The 22,698-nt window shown below is 47.0% G+C and overlaps 1 protein-coding gene across 2 annotated transcripts in view; it reads left to right on the forward strand.

Annotated features, from left to right (window-relative positions):
* Positions 1–22,698, forward strand: part of DYTN (dystrotelin) — a 56,319-nt gene that overhangs the window by 30,957 nt on the left and 2,664 nt on the right. For both annotated transcript variants that reach the window (XM_032765114.2, XM_032765117.2), the window contains exons 12-14: positions 1,551–1,621; positions 11,103–11,262; positions 12,962–13,463. In XM_032765114.2, coding sequence (XP_032621005.1) covers positions 1,551–1,621; positions 11,103–11,262; positions 12,962–13,463 — 733 coding nt within the window. The remainder of the gene's footprint in view (positions 1–1,550; positions 1,622–11,102; positions 11,263–12,961; positions 13,464–22,698) is intronic.

The following is a 22,698-nucleotide window of genomic DNA, read 5'->3' on the forward strand; positions in this document are numbered from 1 at the left end:
TTGGGCCCCTAACTCCAGAAAAGGGCTCACAGCTGAGAATCACTAGCAGAGACAGGTGCTAGCACATACCCTCCTTGTCAGTATCTCCCATTGGCAAGCTTAGGCAGCTCCCCAGTTAGTTGCTGGCTTTGTGAATTACAGTCTAGCTCTTGTTATTGTGTAGGGAGCCTAGCCCCCAACTCCCGATTTGTGGATCACAGTGTTGTTCCTGTGATTTGTTATGCACCTAAAAGTAAGGCATTGTAACACTGAGCACCACAACTCCTATGTCCCTTTGTGAATCCAGACCTCACTGCCTGAATGTGATAGCACACACAGTTATTTGCACTGCAGGGTTATTTGTTCTGTTATTTTTTATTTGCATTACAGTAGCACATTAGAGGCTCCAGCTCAGACTGTGGTCAAAATACCATCATCCCTCCCTTCTGAATAGTTCAAGGAAAGACATCATAAGCCTGATTCTCAGTTAGGCTCGGGCCAGTCTATGCCATTGTGACAGCATACAGGCAGCAGAAATGGTCCCCCTGAAGATATGCCCAGAGTAGTGATTCTCTCCAGCCAATGTAGAATTGACATGAAGGCTTTAAACCAACCCTTGCTCCCTGCCCCTGCACAGCAGCCTTGTTAGGGGCATGCAGGGAGTGGGTGGAGGGTATAGGTGAATCACTGCACAACAGTATTTCTTTATTTTTGAGGGGCCATGGGAAGCAGAGTGTAAGTTAGAGTAGCCTCAGGTTAGGCAGCCCCTGCATAGCCCTAAACTATGAGGAGCACAGAAGGTGTCTTAAGGCCAATTTTGCTTCCCCACCCCTCTGTCCCTTCCCCAGCTTCAGAATGGAGTAACTGAGAATCAGTCCCCATATATCAGCTCATCCATTTTGCCGTCACATCCATGCTCTGCCTCTAGAGACCTCTCTTCAGGAGCAATACTTCCAAGGAGAGACAGTGTCAGCCAGCATGTATCAGCAGTAGCAGCTATGAGTAGCTGCAGCTGTTCAAGTCAAGAGCACTTCACCTCATTGCCAGGCATGCACTCATTTCAGAAGAGAGGTAGACAGGACTGTCACCTTTGGGTTCCTGCAATGTATTCATTTTCCATCTGGTGAGGTAACCTGGGGTCTTGTCATGCTGGCTGTTGACTTGTTTAGTTTCTCCATGGGCTGAGAATTGTTTCTGAAGAGCTTTATCCTCCTTTCATGTTCTACACTGACATCATGCAGGTTTTTCAGTGTTGCTTTAAAAGACACAGTGGAAGTCTTAGAGTCCTGTTTTGTCAAAAGATAGATATAGGGTGTACCAGAACTGTACCAGACATGCTCTAAATTAAGATGCTTAGGAGGTCCTGAAGATCTGCTTCCAGGCACAGTGGAAAAGTATGACACAGAGTATCCAGACTGTTAATGACAGTCAATTAGCTCAAGGCAAAAACTGCAATGTAGACATATCCTAAATGTGATATTACTGCTTGTAGCAAGGTTTACACAGCAAATATGATTACAAGTAGCACACTGGTAAAATTCAAAACAGGATCTTCTCTCTTTCTTCTATAGGCAATAGCCTCTATTAAGGCAGAATTGTTAAAAGTTCATGAATCCATCAAAGCCCTTCACAGTGAAAAGAGGTGGGTAGGTGTGTTAACACCAAAGCTAAAGCCTAATGGAGATAAGTATTTTAATATTAAAACCAGACAACTTGAATAAACATTACTACCTCTTTCCTTCCAGTCCCAACCCTTCATTTCCCACCCTAACCCGGACCAAAGCAAGAGAAAGGTTTTTATCCTTGTGCCCAGTGTGTGTGTGTCCATCAGATTTTTTCTAGCTGTCAAATGCTGGGATACAGGTCTCATGTGCATTGTTCAATGAGACAGCTTGCAAGTGCTAAGAGATTTTAATTCTGCCGTGTAGACATCAATTTAATGATCCAAATTTTCTGCTGGTGTCAATTGGCATGGTTCCATTTAAGTCAAAGAAACTGTGCCAGTTTACACCAGGGAGGAGTTTGACTTTATACCTGGATCAGTAATATATACATCAAGGGTCGGCAACCTCTGGCACGTGGCTCGCCAGGATAAGCACTCTGGCGAGCCAGGCCAGTTTGTTTACCGGCCACGTTGGCAGGTTTGGCGGACTGCAGCTCTCACTGGCCATGGTTCACCATCCCAGGCCAATAGGGGCATCGGGAAGTGGCGCAGGAGAGGGATGTGCTGGCCGTGGCTTCCTGTCTTCCCTATTGACCTAGGACAATAACAATTTCCACAGCAGCTAACTCTGCTTCAGTAAGCCCCTCTGTGTCTAGCTCTCCTTCTCTGCTAGGTCCAGCTAGAACAGAAATAATGTGCAATTTAAAAAAAGTGAGGATAAGAAACCCCTGGAATATATTTATTTAGGGACATGGTAGATTCTCCATCATTTGAAGTCTTTAAATCAAGATTGGATGTCATTGGAAAATATATGCTTTACAACAAGCAGAAGTTATGGGTTTGATGCTGAAATTATTCTATGGCCTGTGGTTCATTGTGGGAAAACTTTACTGCCTACCCTGCACATTACAGGAAGTTTGAACAGCCCACCAACGCAGCTTGCCAAGCAGTCATTTTGCTCTGTGCACTCTCAGCTATCGGAGCCAGTGACATGGAAAAGGCGCCATTTGATGAACTTCTTTTGCTTGTGCTTTCACTCTTGCATCAAGAAACTGGCAGAGTGTCCGCAAGGCACTGGTGGACATTTCCGTGGCATTTTCTGTCCCACCCAAGGTACCTGACAGATTTCCTGATGGATTGGTAGGAGGAGTACCCTGGCATTGCAGACTCACATTGGCAGAGGCTCCTCAGTATAATTGGCAAAGCTACTGATGTCACCTATGTAGACCATTGCTTCTGGTGCAGGGCCACAATCACAGACAGGTGGAACCACATCGTCATGTGGACCTAGGATGACCAGCAGTGGGTCTAGACCAGTCGCATTAAGAAAGCCACAGTTCTGGAGCTTTTTGAGTAGTTTTCCCCACCCTCCACCATAAAGAGACAACTGAGGTAACCCTTGCCGGCCCAGAAGCGGGTTGCTATAACTGTCTGAAGCTGGATGCCCCAGACTGCTACAGGTCTATTGCCAACCAGTTTGGGGTTGGAAAGTCAACAGTTGGTAACATGGTGGCAGAGCTAATGTGAGGCAGTCAGGCATGTGGTTTGCCCCACGGTGGCAGGCATTAAAGATATTCTGGAGGTAACTGCTGACTTCGAGAAAATGGGGTTTCCTACCAGTGCTGGGGTCATGGATGAGATTCATGTGCCCATAGTTTGCCCTTCTCAAGGAGCACGAGTATGTAAACCACAAAGGATACTACTCTACTGTTATGCAGACACTAATGGACCGCAAAGGCAGATTTATGAACAAAATCATCATGGACAGTACTGGAAAAGAGCATGGTGCCAGTTTTTCCCTACTCAGGAGTCTACATTCATGGACGGGCTGGAACATTATTCCCACAGATGACATTGACATAAACAGTGTTACTGTTATTCTGGGGGAATCCACATATCCCCTTTTGCCATGGCTTATGAAACCATACCATGACTCAGAGGCCCTGGCAAAAGAAGGTTAAATTACACTCTCAGCAGGTGTAGAATGGTTGTTGAATCTACTTTTTGGCAGATTAAAGTCATACTGGAAGTGTCTACAGACCCATTTGGATGCCAGTATCAATACTGTCCACATTACTGTGGCTTGCTGTGCTCTTCATAACTTTTGTGAAGCCAGAGGTGAGCCATTTCCCCGAGAACGGACCTATGATAGTGAAGGGATGCTGGACTGGTACCCTCAACTGGAAAGTACAGTCCTACAGCTGGTTGCACGCACCTGGGCATCAGAAGTGAGGGATGCTTTGTGCTCTCACATTACGGACTTGCATGGCCCAATAGAAAAGGGGGAATAGTACCCAGGGATGGCTCCAGTGGTTTTGCTGCCCCAAGCAGCCAAAAAAACCCAAAAAACAGTGATTTGCAGCAATTCAGTGGGAGGTCCTTCGCTCCGAGCAGGAGCGAGGGACCCTCCGCCAAATTGCCGCCGAATACCTGGACGTGCTGCCCCTTTCCAGAGTTGCCGCTCCAAGCACCTGCTTGCTAAGCTGGTGCCCAGAGTCAGGCCTGATAGTTCCTGTAGGAATGTGCTTGTGGGGGGAAAGTGGCTTATTATTTTTGAGGGGAGCAGAGAGCAGTGGTTGGGAGGATTGATTGAATGACATGAAGAATAATGAATTGGGGGTGGCAGAATGGGTGCACAGATGGAATTTATTGAAATGTGAGTTGCCATAGCTAGCTAAATTGAGGAATACTATTTGCTTACTAATGTTTAATTGCTCCTGAACATGTTTTTAGTTTTATTAGCCCAAATCATGATTGCTCGAAGTGATGCAATAAACCTTTTTGAAAACATAATATGCTTTATTTGTAAACATGTCTTAAAATAGCAAAACACTCACAGGCTGTTGGGCAGACCAGCTGCCTTAACAAAACCATATACAAACGCACAAAAAAAAAAAAAAAAAAAAAGAGCAGGAAGTATTTAATACCTGACACAATCCCCATGCCGCTACATGTCCTCTAGCTCCATGTTCTCCTTTCCCTTCTTTACACATTTTCCCTTCACTTGGCAGAGAGGTAGGGAGGTGGAGGTTTACACTAGAGAAGAGTTGAAAAAGAAAGGCTGCATGGAGTTTAGTTAACCTACCCCACTGCTTCTGAGTCCTGAATGCATTGACCACCCTGATATGGGGTTGTCCAAGCTACTATAGGATTAAGGTATGTTGCAGGGTGATCCTGCCATGGTGTGGGGGAGGCAGCAGGAGATGGTACTCTGGCAGCCATTATGGACAGGAGTCTCTGAAACAGTTCTCTATTGAGCTCTGTCTCCTTCCCTAAGCTGCCATTCCTGTTCCAGGAACTGCTTTCCGAGTGCCAGCCCCATCGCTGAAACCCTGTTCTCTACCTGGGTGTTGTTCCCCAACCTTTCCTCTTGTCTGTCAATATTCTGTTGTTGCAGTCTTTTATCCTTCTTCTGGTACCGGACCCACTGATCTGCCCAGTTAAGATCATCGACCATAACTTTGTCATGGAAACTCTTCCTTGTGAATGAAGGTACCTTGGGCCAGGAATCGAGTTCCTGAAGAACAGCAGACAGTAGAGGTTGAGGGTGCTGAAATAGGACAAGAAAAAAGGATTGTCTAAAGCAGGGGCAGCTCTAGACATTTTGCTGCCGAAGCATGGCGGCATGCTGCGGGGGGCGCTCTGCCGGTCACCGGTCCCGCGGCTCCGGTGGACCTCCTGCAGGCGTGCCTGTGAAGGGTCCGCTGGTCCCATGGCTTAAGTGGAACCGCGGGACCAGAGGACTCTCCGCAGGCATGCCGCCAAAGGCTGCCTGCCTGCCGCCCTGCCGGCGACCGGCAGAGTGCCCCCCACAGCATGCTGCCCCAAGCACACGCTTGGCATGCTGGGGCCTGGAGCAACCCCTGGTCTAGACGAGATCAGTAGCACAAAAATTAATTATGGTGGAATCTCAAGAACATAAAATGTAACCTTTCTAAAGTGAACACATATTGTGAAGGGGCTGCAATCCTCATGCTGTCTCTGAACACAGCCTGTTAGTCACTGTTACAGAAGTGTGGGACAATGGTAAGTTTAAAATTATCTTTTTTCTGTTTCATAAAAATGTCATAACTAATTGTCATGCAGGGGAGGAGGAGAGGTGTGTATAATGCCATTGATGCATAAGGCTTTTTCTGTCATTTCAGGTCTTTCATATTTTGGAAGATGACATAAGTGTTCTTATGATGCCCTATTGGCAGAGGGACATGTTATTCCAAGCTGCTGGAGGGAAACATGCAGTGTGTGCAGCTGCAGTATTCAGACATATAGTGACCAAACAGCAAGTTTGAAAGTTGGGTGGACTAGTCAGCTAAACAAGGGGATCTGGAAAATAAGCCCTTCCCCCCTTCAGGAGAAGCATGCAGGTATAAGCAGCCAGGATTCAGCCAGAATCCATGAAGGAATTAATTTTATGAACTGACACAGCATCCTTGGCTTACCCTGTTACTGCCACATGCAAATATGCTAAAATCTGCAGCTTTTCTCCACCCTGTACCTGGCGCACAGTTCTGGGAAAAAAACTAATACCCCACTCATATTTCAGAGAAATGAATTTGTGACCTGCAGACTGCATGGATTACCTCTACCAGAAATGGACTAGATTTGGAAATTGAAGACTTTTTCCCAAACACCCACACTCAGTTTGCTGTTTACAGGCAGCTGCATAGACCCAGGAGGAATGATTACAGAGTGGCATATTTCTTACTGCTGAAAGGAAATCATGAATGACCCTAGCAAACATCTGTGACTTAGCAGTTACAATAACCTTTACAGCTGTTCATGAATCTTTGAAATTTCAAGTTGCCTTTTTGAACTAAACAGTTAGGGAAAGGGAAGGCGAACAACATGGTGCTTTGCTACAATTCACCATTATTGGTCATGTGCTAATAGCTGGGACTTATTTTTACATTGCTTCTTAGAGCAGAAATCGCTCCCATTACTGTAATACTAAACTGTAAATTTGAATCATGCACTTACCGGGCACTGGGGCCACTTTGGACTCCGCCGTGTTTGCTGCACACTTGGCAGTGGGCTGTTCCTCGGGCAGGGGGATCAAACAGCTCTTCCAAGTAGGAACCAAGAACTTGCTGTTGATCCTGATCCACGGCCTGCTCTGGAACTGGTTTCATTAAGAGAGTCACTTCATACTCCTTACTCGGAGCCTGCTGCTGACTGCTTTCAGTCCTCATGGTGGATTCAGGGGCCAACATAGAATATCAGGGTTGGAAGGGACCTCAGGAGGTCATCTAGTCCGACCCCCTGCTCAAAGCAGGACCAATCCCCAACTAAATCATCCCAACTAGGGCTTTGTCAAGCTGGGTTTTAAAAACCTCTAAGGCTGGAAATGCCACCATCTCCCTACGTAACCCATTCTAGTGCTTCACCACTCTCCTAGTGAAATCATTTTTCCTCATATCCAACCTAGACCTCCACCAATGCAACTTGAGACCATTAGTCCTTGTTCTGTCATCTGCCACCACTGAGAACAGTCTAGATCCATCCTCTTTGGAACCACCCTTCAGGTAGTTGAAGGCTGCTATCAAATTCCGCCCCCCTTCTTTTCTGAAGACTAAATAAGACGAGTTCTCTCATAAGTCATGTGCCCCAGCCCCCTAATCATTTCTGTTGCCCTCCGCTGGACGCTCCAATTTGTCCACATCCTTTCTGTAGTGGGGGGGCCCAAAACTGGATGCAATACTCCAGATGTGGCCTCGCCAGTGCCACTTCCCTCAGTCTGCTGCCAATGCTCCTACTAATGCAGCCCAATATGCCATTAGCCTTCTTGGCAACAAGGGCACACTGCTGACTCATATAAAGCTTCTCATCTACTGTAATCACCAGATCCTTTTCTGCAGAACTGCCGCTTAGCCAGACGGTCCCCAGCCTGTAGAAGTGCATGGAATTCTTCTGTCCTAAGTGCAAGACTCTGCACTTGTCATTGTTGAACCTCATCAGATTTCTTTTGGCCCAATCCTCCAATTTGTCTAGGTCACTCTGGACCCTATCCCTAACCTCCAGCTTATCTACCTCTCCCCACAGCTTAGGGTAATCTGTGAACTTACTGAGGGTGCAATCCATTCCTTCATCCACATCATTAATGAAGATATTGAACAAAACCTGCCCCAGGACCAATCCCTGGGGCACTCTGCTTGATACTGGTTACCAACTAGACATCGAGCCCTTGATTGCTACCATTGAGCCCAATGATCTAGCCAACTTTTTATCCACCTTATAGTCCACTCATCCAATCCATACTCTTTTAACTTGCTGGCAAGAATGCTGTGGGAGACCATATCAAAAGCTTTCCTAAAGTCGAGGTATATCACGTCCACCACTTTCCCCGTATTCACAGAACCAGTTATCTCATCATAGAAAGCAATCAGGTTGTTCAGGCATGACTTACCCGTGGTGAATGCATGTTAACGGTTCCTGATCACTTTCCTCTCCTTCATGTACTTCAATATGGAATCCATGATTTTTCCAGGGACTGAGGTGAGGCTGACCAGTCTGTAGTTCCCTGGATTCTCCTTCTTCCCCTTTTTAAAGGGCAACATCATGACAGACCAGGTCATCATGAAGCACGGTTGGCTCTGTGCTGGGTGCAATGCCCAGAACCCAGTCAAAGTCTTCTTAAAATGGGCATGTCATTAGCAAGTTGCCTGAGGTGCGCTTCTTGTTCCTGGTCTTCCTGTATTCACTCTTTAGCCTCTTAATAGGACCACTTGTCCAGAAAATCTGTAGAGCTGCCAGCTCTTTATCTATTTGCTGGCATGCGTAATCGTTCCTGGTATTTTACTTGCCTTGCATCAGAGATTCACAAAATTTGGCTGTGCTCCATGGCTATGGCCATGAAGCAGCTCACTTTGCAAGAGGCTTGATTGTTTTGCTCTCTATTGCAAGCCCAGAGGCTCTCTATAGTGTGCTTGCAGATCGGTGATCAGAAGAGAATGGGTTAATGTGACATGAGCTGCTGCCATTTGCCAAAGTGGGGGTTGGCTTCTGTTTTCAATAGAGTGGATTGGAGATTGTTGGGATAGAGAGGACTAAGGAAGTTGTCCCATGGAATTGTAGGATACTTCTGGCAGACAGGGCCGGCGCTTTGGGTGCCAGGATTTGGGGGGGTGGCATTTTGCCACCCTCGGCGGCAATTCAGCGGTGGGGGGTCCTTCCGCACTCCAGGTCTTTGGCAGTAATTCTGCAGCAGGTCCTTCACTCACTCCAGGACCCGCTGCCGAAGTGCCCCAAACACCAGAAGCGTGGAAGGACTCCTCCCGCCGCAGAATTGCCGCCAACGACTGGGAGCGCGGAAGGAACGCCCTCCTAGGGCACCAAAAACCCTGGCACCGCTCTTGTTGGCAGACTACTGGGACATATATCAAGAGGACTGCATCTGCACTGCTAAGTAATAGGGGTGAAACCCCTGGTCCCAGCTTGACTTGTGCTTGGACCCTGCAGGGTCTTGGGAGTGAGTCCTGAGTTAGAGCAATTGCAGTGTAGATGCAGAAGGGGTTAGGCTTGAGCCCAAGCTCAAGCACAGGCTTACACTGCAATGTAGACATACCCATAGGGGCCAGTCCTGTGAGATGCTGAACATCTTCAACTCCCACTGAAATTAATGGTAGCTGAGATGGTGCATGTGAAGCCTACTCTTTCAAAAATGTACTCTGTCCTGACTCAAGACTAGGGTTGCCAATCCTCCAGGATTGTCCTGGAGTCTCCAGGAATTAGAGATAAATCTTTAAAGATTATGTCATGTGATGAAACCTCCAAGAATACAGCCAACCAAAATTGGCAACCCTGCTCAAGACATGATCCTGTAAACAGGAAAATGAGTAACTTTGCACACGGGAGTAGTCTTCTTCACTCCTAGTCAGTGGAAATACTTGCACAGGTTAAGTTACTCAGGTGTATGTTTGCTGACAGAAATGGGCACAGAAATAGCTAAAGATTCTCAGAACCACACAGGACAGGGCCATTAAATGCTGAAATATAAGGACTATTAAAAGGACTAGTAGAGCTGGTCAAGAATTTTCCAATGAAACATTTTTCATCAGGAAATGTTGATCTGTTCATTTTCTGATTCAAAATGACTTTTTGCTTAGAAATTTTAATTTGTACTAAAATAAATTTTTTAAAAAATTAAAAGGTAGGTATCAAAATGAGATGTTTCAACTGATCCGAACCAAAAAAGTTTTCAGCTCATTGGTTCACAAAAAAATTTGATATTGACTTTTTGTCCCATCTCAGGGTGGGAAAAAAATTCAAAAAACACAAAACCACATTCTAACAGGATAAGAAAACCTTTTCTAAACCCAGATCTAAATACTAGTGTTAACTTTGCATATCCAGGCTTTTTACAAACCTTCTGGCCAAGTCTTGCTCAGCTGATATGTATAATTTCATTGAAGGGGTCAGTGGGGCTACTCGCATGAGGAAAGTGAGCAAATGAGTTCTGTCTTTACCCCTAGTGTGAGTTTTTCTGAGTGCATACTGACTGATGTATTTCTTCTTTCAAAAATAGAGCTGGAAGAAACCGTTTAGTAAGAGACAGATTTATAACACCGTTACATCTTGCTTATGTGAACCAACACATTATCCAATAGAAAGTTAAACTAGAACTCTTGGATGTAATAGAAGATTGGGGAGGACGATTTCAATTGAGCAATATACAGCAACTGTCTTATTTCGCCAGTGCTAACCAGCTTTTATCTCTCTCTCTCCGCCTCAGCAGTGAGCAAGATAAAGCTGTATTACTATCTTGTGGGCAGCACTTCTCCACAGGAGTTTGCCTCTAGTTTAGAGAAATGGGTGGTATTTATTTATTGTCTGCCCTGAGTAGATATTAGGTGCATCGTCTCTAATTATCCTGCTCTAGTTTGTGTGTGTGGATAGCACTTTTGATTGCAATAACCTCATCTTTCCAAGGACAGTGGCTTCTGTCGAAACTTTCTGTGCAATCAGTGGAGGCTATACAGAAGGTCCTTAACAAGAAGGATCATCATAAGGGAACAATGGGATAGATCCATCCCTGTCCTGGGGCCAGGACAGGCAGCGTGCACTCTCCACTTTGAGAGCTGGCAGGAGCTGGCTCGACCCCAGGCACAGGGGAGGGCAGCCTTGTGCACTGCCCTGTCTCTTGTCTCTGTTGTGACAGTCCCATGGGCCATTCCAGGAATGTTGAATCACCAGAGCCCAGGACCATCCTGGCCACACCTTCTCCATCCTGCCCATGTCCTGGGCTTCCTGGAATGCCCCTGTGCATAGGCTGCTGTGGAAGCAGTTCAGCTCCTGGAGTACTGACCCCCTGCACCCTGGTGGGAAGGTTCTTATACCTGCGCTATGACCCCTTTGCACCAGCCCAGCTGCAATATTTGTTCTCTCTCATGCTCTGCATTAAGGAGTGTGCATGGAAGGTAATTTAGTCCAGTAACTTCCCCTGTCACTCTCTGTTGCCTGGCAGGTACCTGAGAAAGCAGTTAAACAAATGGAAAGATGAAGTGCTGCTCCTCCACAAGTCCCAGGAAGACAAAAGCTGCAGACTAGAAGCAAAGCTCCAAGTCCTAATAGCAAACCATGAATGTGTGCAGGCGGAGCTGCAGCAAATGAGGCAGGAAATAAAGGTACAGAGAACAATGTGCCAAGAATCTTGACAACAATTTGGCTATTGGCATGCTTTGAGCACTGTGCACCAGCATTGTCTCATTGTTACTTTGTGTTCCTCCTGTTGTCTCTTGTCCATAGATAGGTACATAGACAGACAGACAGTAAGCCAGAACTCTTTTTGTTCTGTTTATACAGCACCTAGCACAATGGGACTCTGATCCACAATGGGGCTCATAGGCACTACCACAATACAAATAAATACATAAGAATTATAATATGTGAGTGAAAACACCCTTAGAGAAATTCCAACCATAAAAAAGTCTCCAAAGAGAATTGCTCAATGCATCTTAATCAAGACTGCACACATCACTAAACAGTGCAGTCTAAAGAACAATCTTACCTTGTCAGATGATAAGAATTAGAGATCTAGTCTGATAATTAAAGGAAAGTCTTTCCTTGCTGTGGATCAATATCTTATTTTGCCTTTTTCTTTTGAAATATTTTAATTCTGATTCATTTAAAGTAACCTTTGGTTTCTAAAGTTTAAATGATGTTCTCACTCTAAAATATTAGTCCATATGCTATTCAAATACATGCCATTTTACAACTGGATATATATGCAATTTGTTTGCAAGAGTCATACGTACACAGACACATATATATACTGAAATATGCATGCACACCTTGCATGGGTGTGTATGAGTGTGTGTGTGTATATATTTTTTTCTTAGTTAAATTCTTTTAGAATATTTTTCCAGCAAATCAAATCTTGAGCTACTATGACATCCCCTTTTTACTGGTGCAATAAAGTATAATATCTTGAGACTGAAATTACAATAAATTGAGACACTGAAAATTGTGGAATGAAACCTGTGTACAATATAATTAGACCCAATACACTTAAAATCCAGGGCTGCCCAGAGGATTCAGGGGGCCTGGGTCTTCAGCGGTGGGGGCCTACCGCCACCGAATGCTGCCAAAGACCCGGCACTTCGGCAGCAGGTCCCGGGGCGGAAGAACCCCCCGTCGCCAAATTGCTGCCAAAGAACTGGAGCTGAAGAAGCTCCAGGGGCCTGGCCTCTGCAAGAGTTTTCCGGGGCCCCTGGAGCGAGTGAAGGACCCCACTCCAGGGGCCCCAAAAAACTTTTGTGAGGGCCCCTGCAGGGGCCAGGGCAAATTGCCCCATTTGCTGCCCCCTGCGCCCCCCCCCCCCCAGGCGGCCCTGTTAAAATCAGCAGGGGATAACTAGAAGAAGAAAAAGGCAGAGACAAGGTGTTTCTGGATAGGCACCAAAGTTTTTATGGGCCTGATCCAAAGTCCACTGAAGTCAATGGAATAACTCCTAGTGATTAGTTGTTATGTTGCAGTAGTGTTGAAAGTCCCCAGCCATGATCAGGACTCCATTGTGCTAAGTGCTGTCCAAGCTTATGAAGAGAAAGTCCCTGTCCTGAAAAGCTACAAACTAATTAGACAAGACCGACAAGGGAAGCATTACTATCCCCTCTTTACAGGTGGGGAAACTGAGTCATGAAGATTCACTGATTTGCCCAAAGTCATACAAGGTTTCTGTGGTAGGGATGGGAGGGAACTGAAACCAGATCTCGAGTCTCATTTCAGTTCTTTAACCACAAAACAATCCTACCTCTTTAACAGGCTTTCATTGGCTTTGTATGAAGCTTTATAAGCAACAGGTTTCCTGTGCTGTGTTCATTTCAGGTAATGTTACAACCACCAAACCATCCTTCATTTGTATTGTGTCAAAATATGATGTCAAAAAGCAAAGACCCCTGGGAGGAAAGAAAGCTTCACAATGGATCACATTCAGCTCTGGCAAAACCCATCCCCACTAGCTATACTGAGTGGAAATCTCTGGATCCCTCCTCAGCTGCAGAAAAACAGCAGCTACTACAGACTCAATCTGATCCAGTTGCAATGAACCTGAGATCATCAGGTACCACTTCAGGGTCGATATTCCTGCAGAATGGCAATCCCCTAATGAGACAGCATGAAAAATCAAAGAAGGGAATTCCTCAGACAGATCTGGAGGGGATATCACAACCTGAAAGGTCCAGGAACCTTCCCCAGGAAATTATGACCACAGCTTCTAGTCCCACAGGAGGGGAAGTGCCATTTAATGAGAAGGAGGTGAATGAAGAGAAGGAACTGCAGCAGCTAGTGCTGAAGCTGAAGGATGCTTTATCTCTCCAACTGCAACCAGGTAAGAGTTCTAAAGTCACAGATATTGGGCCTGATTGATATCTGACCTACATCCAGTTTACTCCAGCATAGTTCTATAGACTTCATTGGAGCTACTCCAGACATATGTACATAAGTGAGTGGAGAATTAGACCTGCTGGACCAAATTCTCTATTCTGGTGTAAATGGGTGAAGCATCACTGACTTAGTAAAGTTTCACTCTTTGACACCAACAGAGAATTTAGTCCATTGAGTCTAGCATAAGGTGCCTTTATATTTACACTTTGGGTCGGTTAGGTGCTGCACTTATCTGCATTCTGAGCAACTCTAGGAATTGCCGAGAATATAAAGGTTGCAACATGTGAGATGCTCATTAAATATTACTTAAGCCTGTACTCAGATATTGTTCAGTCTTTCTGTGTAGTTATATTTCACCTTTGGAAATGCTGTAGAGGTTCAGCAGGTTATGTTCCCAACAAAAGGGTGCTTATTTTCTTGCCTTCTCTATGAATTTGAGGTCTCATTTGAATTTCTTTCGCTGGTTCAAAATTACTCTAAAAAGGATGCCCACAGAGTTCACATCCATTCTTTAAACACAGGGGAGATGTCCTTCATATCCCCCTTTCACAGAAGCCCTGGAGTATGTAATGATGGCACCTGCTGTTTTTCATCAATCTGAATATAATTTGGTGAGACAGTATATTATTAACTAGACAACTTGTGTTATATACTTTTTTTTATTTCTAGACGTGCAGTAACTAAATCTCACTGCATCCCTTGATATTAGCAGAAAGCTTTTACATGGAAATCTGAAATGCATGGGAGGCAATAGGTCTCAGCATATTTGTGTTAGATGTGCTTTCTAGCACTGTAAATTACTAAGGAGGGAGCGATATGGCATTCTGAGGAACCTGTAGTTCTTCAAGTGATTGCTCATGTCAGTTCCAAGTAGGTGTGTGCAAACTGCGTGCACAGTTGTCAAAAGGTTTTCCCCATAGTGGTACCCGTCGAGTCGGCTGTGGACAGGGCCGGCTCCAGGCACCAGCGTAGGAAGCTGGTGCTTGGGGTGGCCAATTCAAAGGGGTGGCACTCCATCCGGTATCGGGGCAGCACGTCCGGGTTTTCAGCAGGAATTGGGCGGCAGGTCCCGCATTCCCTCTGTTCCTCTTTGAGTTGCTGCCGAAGAGGAAAAGAGGGAGGACCCGCCACCGAATTGCCGCCAAAGAAGCGGCGCGATTGAGCTGCCACCAGAGTGCTGCTGCTTGTCTTTTTTTTTTTTTTTTGGCGCCACTTGGGGTGGCAGAAAAGCTGGAGCCGGCCTTGGCTGTGGAGCCCCCTGGAGTGGCGCCCTTATGGTGGTGAATATAGGTCCCTGCTGACCTGCTGCCTCTTCAGTTCCTTCTTATCGCCAGTGACAGTCTTTGAAGCTACTTTGTTCTCTTGCCTTGGACAAGCTCTTCTCCTACCGAATAGTTATTCTTGTATTGTATATAGTTCTACGTAGTATAGGTTTTCTAGTATTTTAATTTAGTTCATAGATAAGTTTGTGTTGGGGATTACCCCCCCACACTTTTTCCTACTAGGAGTTTTCCTACTCCCCTCAGGGACCAGGGCATGCTTCGGTCTCAAGGCTTCAAAACTTGCCAGAAGCCTATACTCAGGGGAGACCCTCACGACTCCTGCATAAAGTGCTTGGGGGAAGCCCACCAGACAAACAAGTGCAAGATCTGCAGGAGTTTCCACCCAAGGACTGAAGGAGAGAGACTTTGGACTTAAGCTTCTCCTTATGGAGTCAGCTCTCCACCCCCAGCTGGCTCAGACTACGTCAAGATCCAAGCTCAGCACTTTGACGCTGAGCATACCAGCATCAGTAAGGGAGGCTGTGGTGCTGGCGAAGGATTTGGGGTTCAGAGACCCACGGCACTGCCACTCTCCAGCACCGAAGACAAGTTCGGTGATTTCTCGACACTGATCTCACTCACCGGTGCCACATAAGAAGCCAAAAAGAGCCAAAAGAACTCACCAATAGTCCAAGCAGTGGAGCATGATGGTGCCCGCGGAGTGTGTCCCATGTCAGGACACTCAGCTCCTGCTCAGGGATAGCCGGTACCGTTGACTCTGGCTACCCAGGCAGAACCGTTGAGTCCAGTTCTGTTGGACTCCCCAGGATGGGAGAGCCAAATTGGGGAGTTGGACACGACATCCACTCCTGACACATTCGAGGCTACCAGGGACCTCATAGAGATGGCAGCCCAGCACTCTCTGGCACCGGCAGAGCCAACAGCACTGGCACCAGCAGTTCCAGGACTACACGGGGGGATGGACTGTCCAAGGGCAAACCGGCCATGCTGCAGCACTGGTCATCGTCACCTCAGCACTGATCACAGGAACCAGCCCATACAGCACCGCCATGAGCCTGAGATCAAACTTGTCCTCGGAGTCGGAACCGGAATCATACGTCTCCAGATGCAGCTGGCACCAGTCTGTTCGGTCCAGGCAAAACGAGATGCAACAACTTCCGATGATGCCCTGCCCACCACAGTGGCAGGCCCCCACTCAGTGGCCGTTCTGGACCCCATAGTCATATCATCAAGCCCAGGAGCCAAGATCCAGGTCCCTTTCAGTCACCTCAGACAGATGGGGACCTCTATCTGCCTCCATGGTAAGGGGTTCAGAGTCCAGTGCCCGGGCCGGCACCGAGTTTGCATCTGGCAATGCATCTGCCACTGTGCAGGAAGCACCTGCTTGAGAGGACCTCCATGAGTTGGAAGGTCAGGAGGACCCCGTGTACTAAACGTCTGTCCCAGATCTGGACTTTAGCGTACAAAATCTGGGTGTTTACTGTGAACCTTCCCCAAGCTTATACCCAGCTTGGATCTATTCTCGCTGCCACCAACTAGGACTATTGGGGTTCCTAGTTACCCCAAGTCACCCCAACCTTTCTGTGGGGCACCCCCAAGACCCAGAACCCCTGGGTCTCCCTATCTCAACGGGAAAACAAGCTCTTCCCCCTTGTCTCCTCGTTATCTGCTCCCCCGCTTCCCCCTCCCTTTTCCCTGGGTGAGCCTGGGCGATGCAGTACTTAACTCCTTGAAGGCAAAACAAAGAGGGAAATCACCCTCCCCCTGAGGCGATGCATTCAAATCTAGTAAAGCTAATATAAAGAGATTTTCCAACCCCCCTTCCTGTAGCCTCACCAGAGAAACCCCAAAAACCTCAGCCAGGTTTTAAAAAAGAACTTTATATAAAAAGAAAGAAAATACAAAACAATAATCTTGCATTAAGAACTCAATACAGGCTCTTGCTTATAAGAAAATATGAATAAACAGTCTGATTTAAAAGATAGCCCCGTTTAAACCAGTCCAGCAAATCAACACACCTGTAAATACAACACAAAGCTCATCACAGCCGAATTACTTTGTTTCCTTTTTGTACTCACAGATGTTTAGGAGAAGATTTGAAAGAAGAGGGAGTTAGAAGGAAAGCTTGCTTTCTCACAGCCGAGGAAAACAAAAAGACCCCGAAAAAAGCCAAAAACCTGCAGAGGTTCCCACCCTTCCTTTTGAAAATCCTGTTTCCTGATTGGTCCTCTGGTCATGTGTTTGGTTCCCTATGTAACCCCTTTACAGTAAAAGAAGATTAACCCTTACCTTACCTATCTATTTATGACACCCCGTGCCTATGAGGGCTTCTTCATCCTCCTCCCTGGACATGGCAGTAGCAGGCTCATCTGCCTCATTACCGGCTTTGGACAATAGAGCCCATCAAGAGCTGCTCAGAAGAGTAGCCCAAAATCTTGGCCTGCAAGCAGAGGAGGTGTCAGCAGAAATGAACCCTATAGTGGACATTCTGATGCCAGAAGGCCCTTCCAGGGTGGCCTAGCCATTGATCAAGTCCATCCACAATATTACCAAGACCTTCTGGCACACTCCTGCTTCCATTCCTCCCACAGCTAAAGGGGTGAAGAGGAAGTACTTTGTACCCTCTAAGGGGTACAAATACCTTTTCACCCACCCCTAGCTGGGCATGCTGGTAGTGGATGTGGCCAAGGCCAAGAAAAGGCAGGGTCACCAGAGCCCCACTCCAAAGTCGAAAGAGGCAAAGAAGCTGGACCTCTTTGGCCATAAGGTCTATTCAACCAGGGGGCTCCAGCTTCAAATTGTCAATCAACAGGCAGTTCTTAGCTGCTACAGTTTAACTCTTGGAACTCCCTGTCCAAGTTTAAGGAGGTATTTCCATCTGACTCCTGCTCTGACTTTGCCTGAAGGAAGGCAAGACCATTGCCAGGACTTCCTTGCAGGCTGCATTAGACTCAGTGGACTCGGCCACTCGTACAGTGTCTACAGCCATTGTCACATGGCTAGCTCGTGGCTACAAGTCTCGGCCCTCCCCAGAGGTCCAACAGACTATACAAGACCTGTCCTTCGATAGTGTGGGTCTCTTCGCTGAGCAGACGGACTCTAAGGTCGCTCTAGAATCCTTGAGATTATGGAGCCTAAAGTTCTTGGGGCTTCATACACCAGTCCTGCAAAGAAAGCATTTTAAGCCTCAGCCCCCGCCTCACTTCTACCCCTCTCAGCTGAGGCAAGACTATAAACAGGAGACAGGGTAGGAGTAATAGGAAAAGGCCTCTGCAGTCCTCCTCTACCCAGGGCCAAGGCTCAGCGAGACAGTCTTTACCTCCCAAGAAAAAAACTTTTGAAGGTGCACCCAGGGTGACGCATCAGTCCATATCTCGGATCCTTCTTCTTTTGTGAACTATCTATCTCATTTCTACCATGCTTGGGCTCAAAAGACATCAGCTCACTGGATCTTGACCATGGTAGAATTTGGATATTCTCTCCAGTTCTGTACCTTCCCACCCACCTTCCCCGTCCCTCTTCAGGGTCCCTTCTCATGAGCAGCTTCTAGTGCAGGAGGTGCAAATGCTCCTACAACTCGGGGCAGTAGAAGAGGTACCTATGGAGTTCAGGGGCAGGGGATTCTATTCCTGTTATTTCCTAATCCCCAAGGCCAAGGGTGGACTCTGGCCAGGGCTGGCTCCAGACACCAGCGCAGGAAGCAGGTGCTTGGGGCGGCCAATGGAAAGGGGCGGCACATCTGGGTCTTCGGTGGCAATTTGGCGGCAGGTCCCTCACTCCCTCTCGGAGGGAAGGAGCCACCGCCGAATTGCCGCCAAAGAATGAAGCAGCATGGTAGAGCTGCCACCTATCGCGGCTTTATTTTTTAATTTTTTTTTGGCTTTGCTGCTTGGGGCGGCAAAAAAGCTGGAGCCAGCCCTGGATCTGGTGTATTCTAGATCTGCAAAACCTCAACAGATTCATGAAGAGGCTGAAGTTCTTCATGGTCTCCTTGGCTTCCATCATTCCCTCTCTGGATGCGGGAGGCTGGTGTGCCCCCCACGACCTGAAGGATGAATACTTCCATGTGTCCATGGTCCCATCCCACAGACGTTTCCTTCGATTCATTGTCAACAACACCCACTATCAGTTCACGGCCCTCCCCTTCAGCCTCTCAGTGGCTCCTCAGGTGTTCACTAAGTGCATGGTGATTGTGGCGGCCTTCCTGTGAAAGCAGCAGGTGCAAGTGTTCCCATATCTGGATGACTAGCTGATCAAGGGTCAGTCTTGGGCCCAAGTGGAGGACCATATGAGCCTGGTGCACATGACATTCCTCAGGCTCGGTCTCATTCTAAATGTAGAAAAAAAAAAAAAAAGTCAACTAAACCCCTATGCGGAGGATAGAGTTCATCGGGGCCCTCCTGGACTCCACCCAGGCCAAGACTTTTCTCTTAGAAGCTCATGTCCTCGCCATAAGCGCCGTCATAGAGGATCTCAAGAGATTCCCCACTACAATGGCGCAAACATGTCTGAAGTTGCTTCGGCATATGGCTGCCTGTACCTGTATGTAGTACTGCATGCCAGGTTGTAGCTACGCCCACTTCAGACGTGGTTAGCCCGAATTTACAGGCCAAACAGAGATCGCATAGACAGACTGGTCACTCTTACTCCTCAGGCTCTCGAATCCATCTGATGGTGGCTAACTCACAAGCAATATGGAGAAGAGCACTCCTGCACATACTTCAGCCGTTGCTGTCTCTAGTCACAGATGCATCGGTGATGGAATGGGGGGTGCACCTGAGTGAACTCAAGACACAAGGCCTCTCAGTCCCAGGTGGAACTTTTGCTGCACATCAATGTCAGGGAGCTGTGGGCGGTTCACCTCACTTGCCAAACATTTCAAACCCATCTACAGGGAAGATGTGTATCCGTACTGACAGACAATACCACAGCAATGTTTTATATAAACAGACAAGGTGGTGCTCGCTCCTCTCCCCATGCCAGGAAGTCCTCAAGCTGTGGTTCTTCTGCATCACTCACTCAGTACAACTGGAGGTCTTGTACCTTCCCTGTTTGCAGAATGAACTGGCCGATCGCCTCAGCAGGTCATTTCACAGCCACGACTGGTCCCTGCTCCCAGATGTCGCCATCAACATCTTCCGAAAGTGGGGACTTCCCCAGACAGACTTGTTTGTGACAAGATGCAACAGGAAGTGTCAACAGTTCTGCTCCTTCCTGAATTACAGCCCGGGCTTGCTCGGGGATGCCCTCTTCCTGTCCTGAAATGGATACCTGCTGTACGCATTCCCACCTTTCCCACTCGTCCACAAGGTCCTCCTCAATGTCCAGGGAGAGAAAGAATTGTTGATTTTAATAGCACCAGCATGACCACGTCAGCACTGGTTCGCCACGTTACTGGACTTGTCAGTGGATATGCCCATTACTTTGCCCTTGGTTCTGGACTTGATCACACAGGACCATGGCCACTTCCAGCACCCAAACCCAGAATCTCTCCATCTCATAGCATAGAAACTCCATGGCTGAATCCACTAGAACTTACCTGCTCAGACTTGGTTAGGGAGTTCTCCTTGGCAGCAGGAAGCCTTCTACTCGTGCCACTTATCCAGCAAAGTAGAAGAGATTTTCCATTTAGTCCCTCCAGAAAGGTACTCCTCCATTGCAATCCTCAATTCCCTTTATCCTGGGCTACTTGCTTCACCTGAAGCAACAGGGGCTGGCAGTTTCGTCAATAAAGGTGCACCTGGTGACAATTTCAGCTTTCTATCCTGGCTCAACAGGATGCTCAGTGTTTGCTAACTCTGTGGTTGGCTATTTCCTCAAGGGGCTGGACAAACTGTACCCCCAAGTAAAACAACCAATCCCTCCATGGGAACTTAATCTGGTGCTCTCAAATCTCATGGTCCCTCTCTTTGAGCCCCTAGCAACGAGCTCACTGTTCCACCTGTCTTGGAAAGTGGCATTCCTAGTGGCTATAACATCAGCCAGAAGGGTGTCTGAGCTCAAGGCTTTGACGTCCGAGCCCCCTTATACTATGTTTTATAAGTACAAGGTACAATTGTGACCGCACCCACGTTTCCTCCTGAAGGTAGGTTCGCAATTTCACACAAATCAGGACATCTTTCTGCCAGTGTTCTATCCTAAGCCACATGCCAATGACAGGGAATGCATGCTCCGTTTCCTGCATGTCAGCCAGGCATTAGCCTTTTACTTCAAGTGAACAAAGCCGTTTAGGAAGTTGCTATTGCAGAAAGAATGAAAGGTCTCCTTACTTCATCTCAGAGAATCTCTTCTTGGATCATGGCCTGCATCAAGAACATGCTGTGACCTAGCAAAGATTCCAGCCCCAGCGTTGACAAAGCACTCCACAAGAGCACAGGCTTCATCTGCACCAGTCGTGGCATAGGTTCCCATTCATGACATCTGCTGAGCGGTGATGTTGTCATCTATTCACACCTTTACATCACACTATGCCATCACTCAGCAGGCAAGAGACAATGCCGCGTTTGGTAGAGCCGTGCTACAGTCGGCAACTCAGTGAACTCCTACCCCTCCTCCCGGGGACTACTTGGGAGTCACCTACTTGGAATTGACATGAGCAATCACTTGAAGAAGTAAAACTGGTTACCTACCTTTCGTAACTGTTGTTCTTTGAGATGTGTGATTCATGTCCATTCCGAGACCCACCCTCCTCCCTTCTGTCAGAGTATCCGACAAGAAGGAACTGAAGAGGTGGCGGGTCGGCAGGGACTTATATTCACTGCCATAAAGGCACCATTCCAGGGGTCTCCACAGCCGACCTGAAGGGTACTACTAGGGGAAGAACCTTCCAACAATCATGTATGCGCACACACACACCTACTTGGAAGGGACATGAGCAACACATCTTGAAGAACAACAGTTATGAAAGGTAGGCAACCGTTTTTTGTCTCTCACTGACAGGAAGTGGCTAGATTCATAGGTCACCTGTGTTATGCTGGATGGATTTTCAAGGCAGGAGGGGAGTCGGATATGAGAAAAGATAAAACAATGCTGTAAAAATGAGCTGGGAAGATTTAAAAAAAATTTAAAACAGCTTAAAATCTGAAATAAATAACATTCTATTAAGCCTTATCATGCAAGGCCCAAGGCACTCTATGTCCATTACATCTGGCCCTATAAATATATATTACACACAAAAAAACATGTGAAAATAACATTAATGAGATTGCAACAGTTGGAAAATGCCAGAATTAAGGTTGCATCTGAACCCTTAATTCAGCCCTTTTATGCATTTGCATTATGAGTTAGTCATTAAATACATGATCATATACTATTTTTTCCACAAGACCCTTGCCTCCCACCACCCAGATCCCAGTTTCCTTGACCAACCAGTTCTAGCCTCCATCCTCCTCCCTGGCTTCCAGTCCCACCTCTTTGCCGAGGTAGTCCCAATTCTGCCCCTCACCGCAGGTTTCAGGCACAGCTTCTTTTACCTCTGCTCCACTTCCAGTTTCACCAGATACCTTGTCCCAATCTACTCTTCCCTCCTCCATAGTCCAGTCTTTGTTACCACTGTAGTCAAATGAGACAGCTTTCTCCTCTGTGCTGCTGCCTGCGAGTAGGGGATCACTGAGCGGACAGGAGAGACAAGCTCATTGCTCTCAAGTTCTAGTGCCAGCTCTGCCCTGGACCAGAGCAGCCACTACAGGGAAAGTTTGGAGGAGGAGCATGCTCAGAGTTGCTATGTGGGGATAGCACACGTGCAGTCCTGTCCCATGTAGAAGCTGTGAGGAGATGGAGCATGCTCAGTGAGGATGGATTCTTTGGAGATTTTAGCTTTTAAGTGCTAACACATCTCTATTGAGTATGTGCAAACTGCGATTCTTCAAAGCCTTATAAGATGCTTAAATTTGGGCA

The sequence above is a fragment of the Chelonoidis abingdonii genome, chromosome 10 (genome assembly GCF_003597395.2).
Source record: "Chelonoidis abingdonii isolate Lonesome George chromosome 10, CheloAbing_2.0, whole genome shotgun sequence".
NCBI lineage: Eukaryota > Metazoa > Chordata > Testudines > Testudinidae > Chelonoidis > Chelonoidis abingdonii.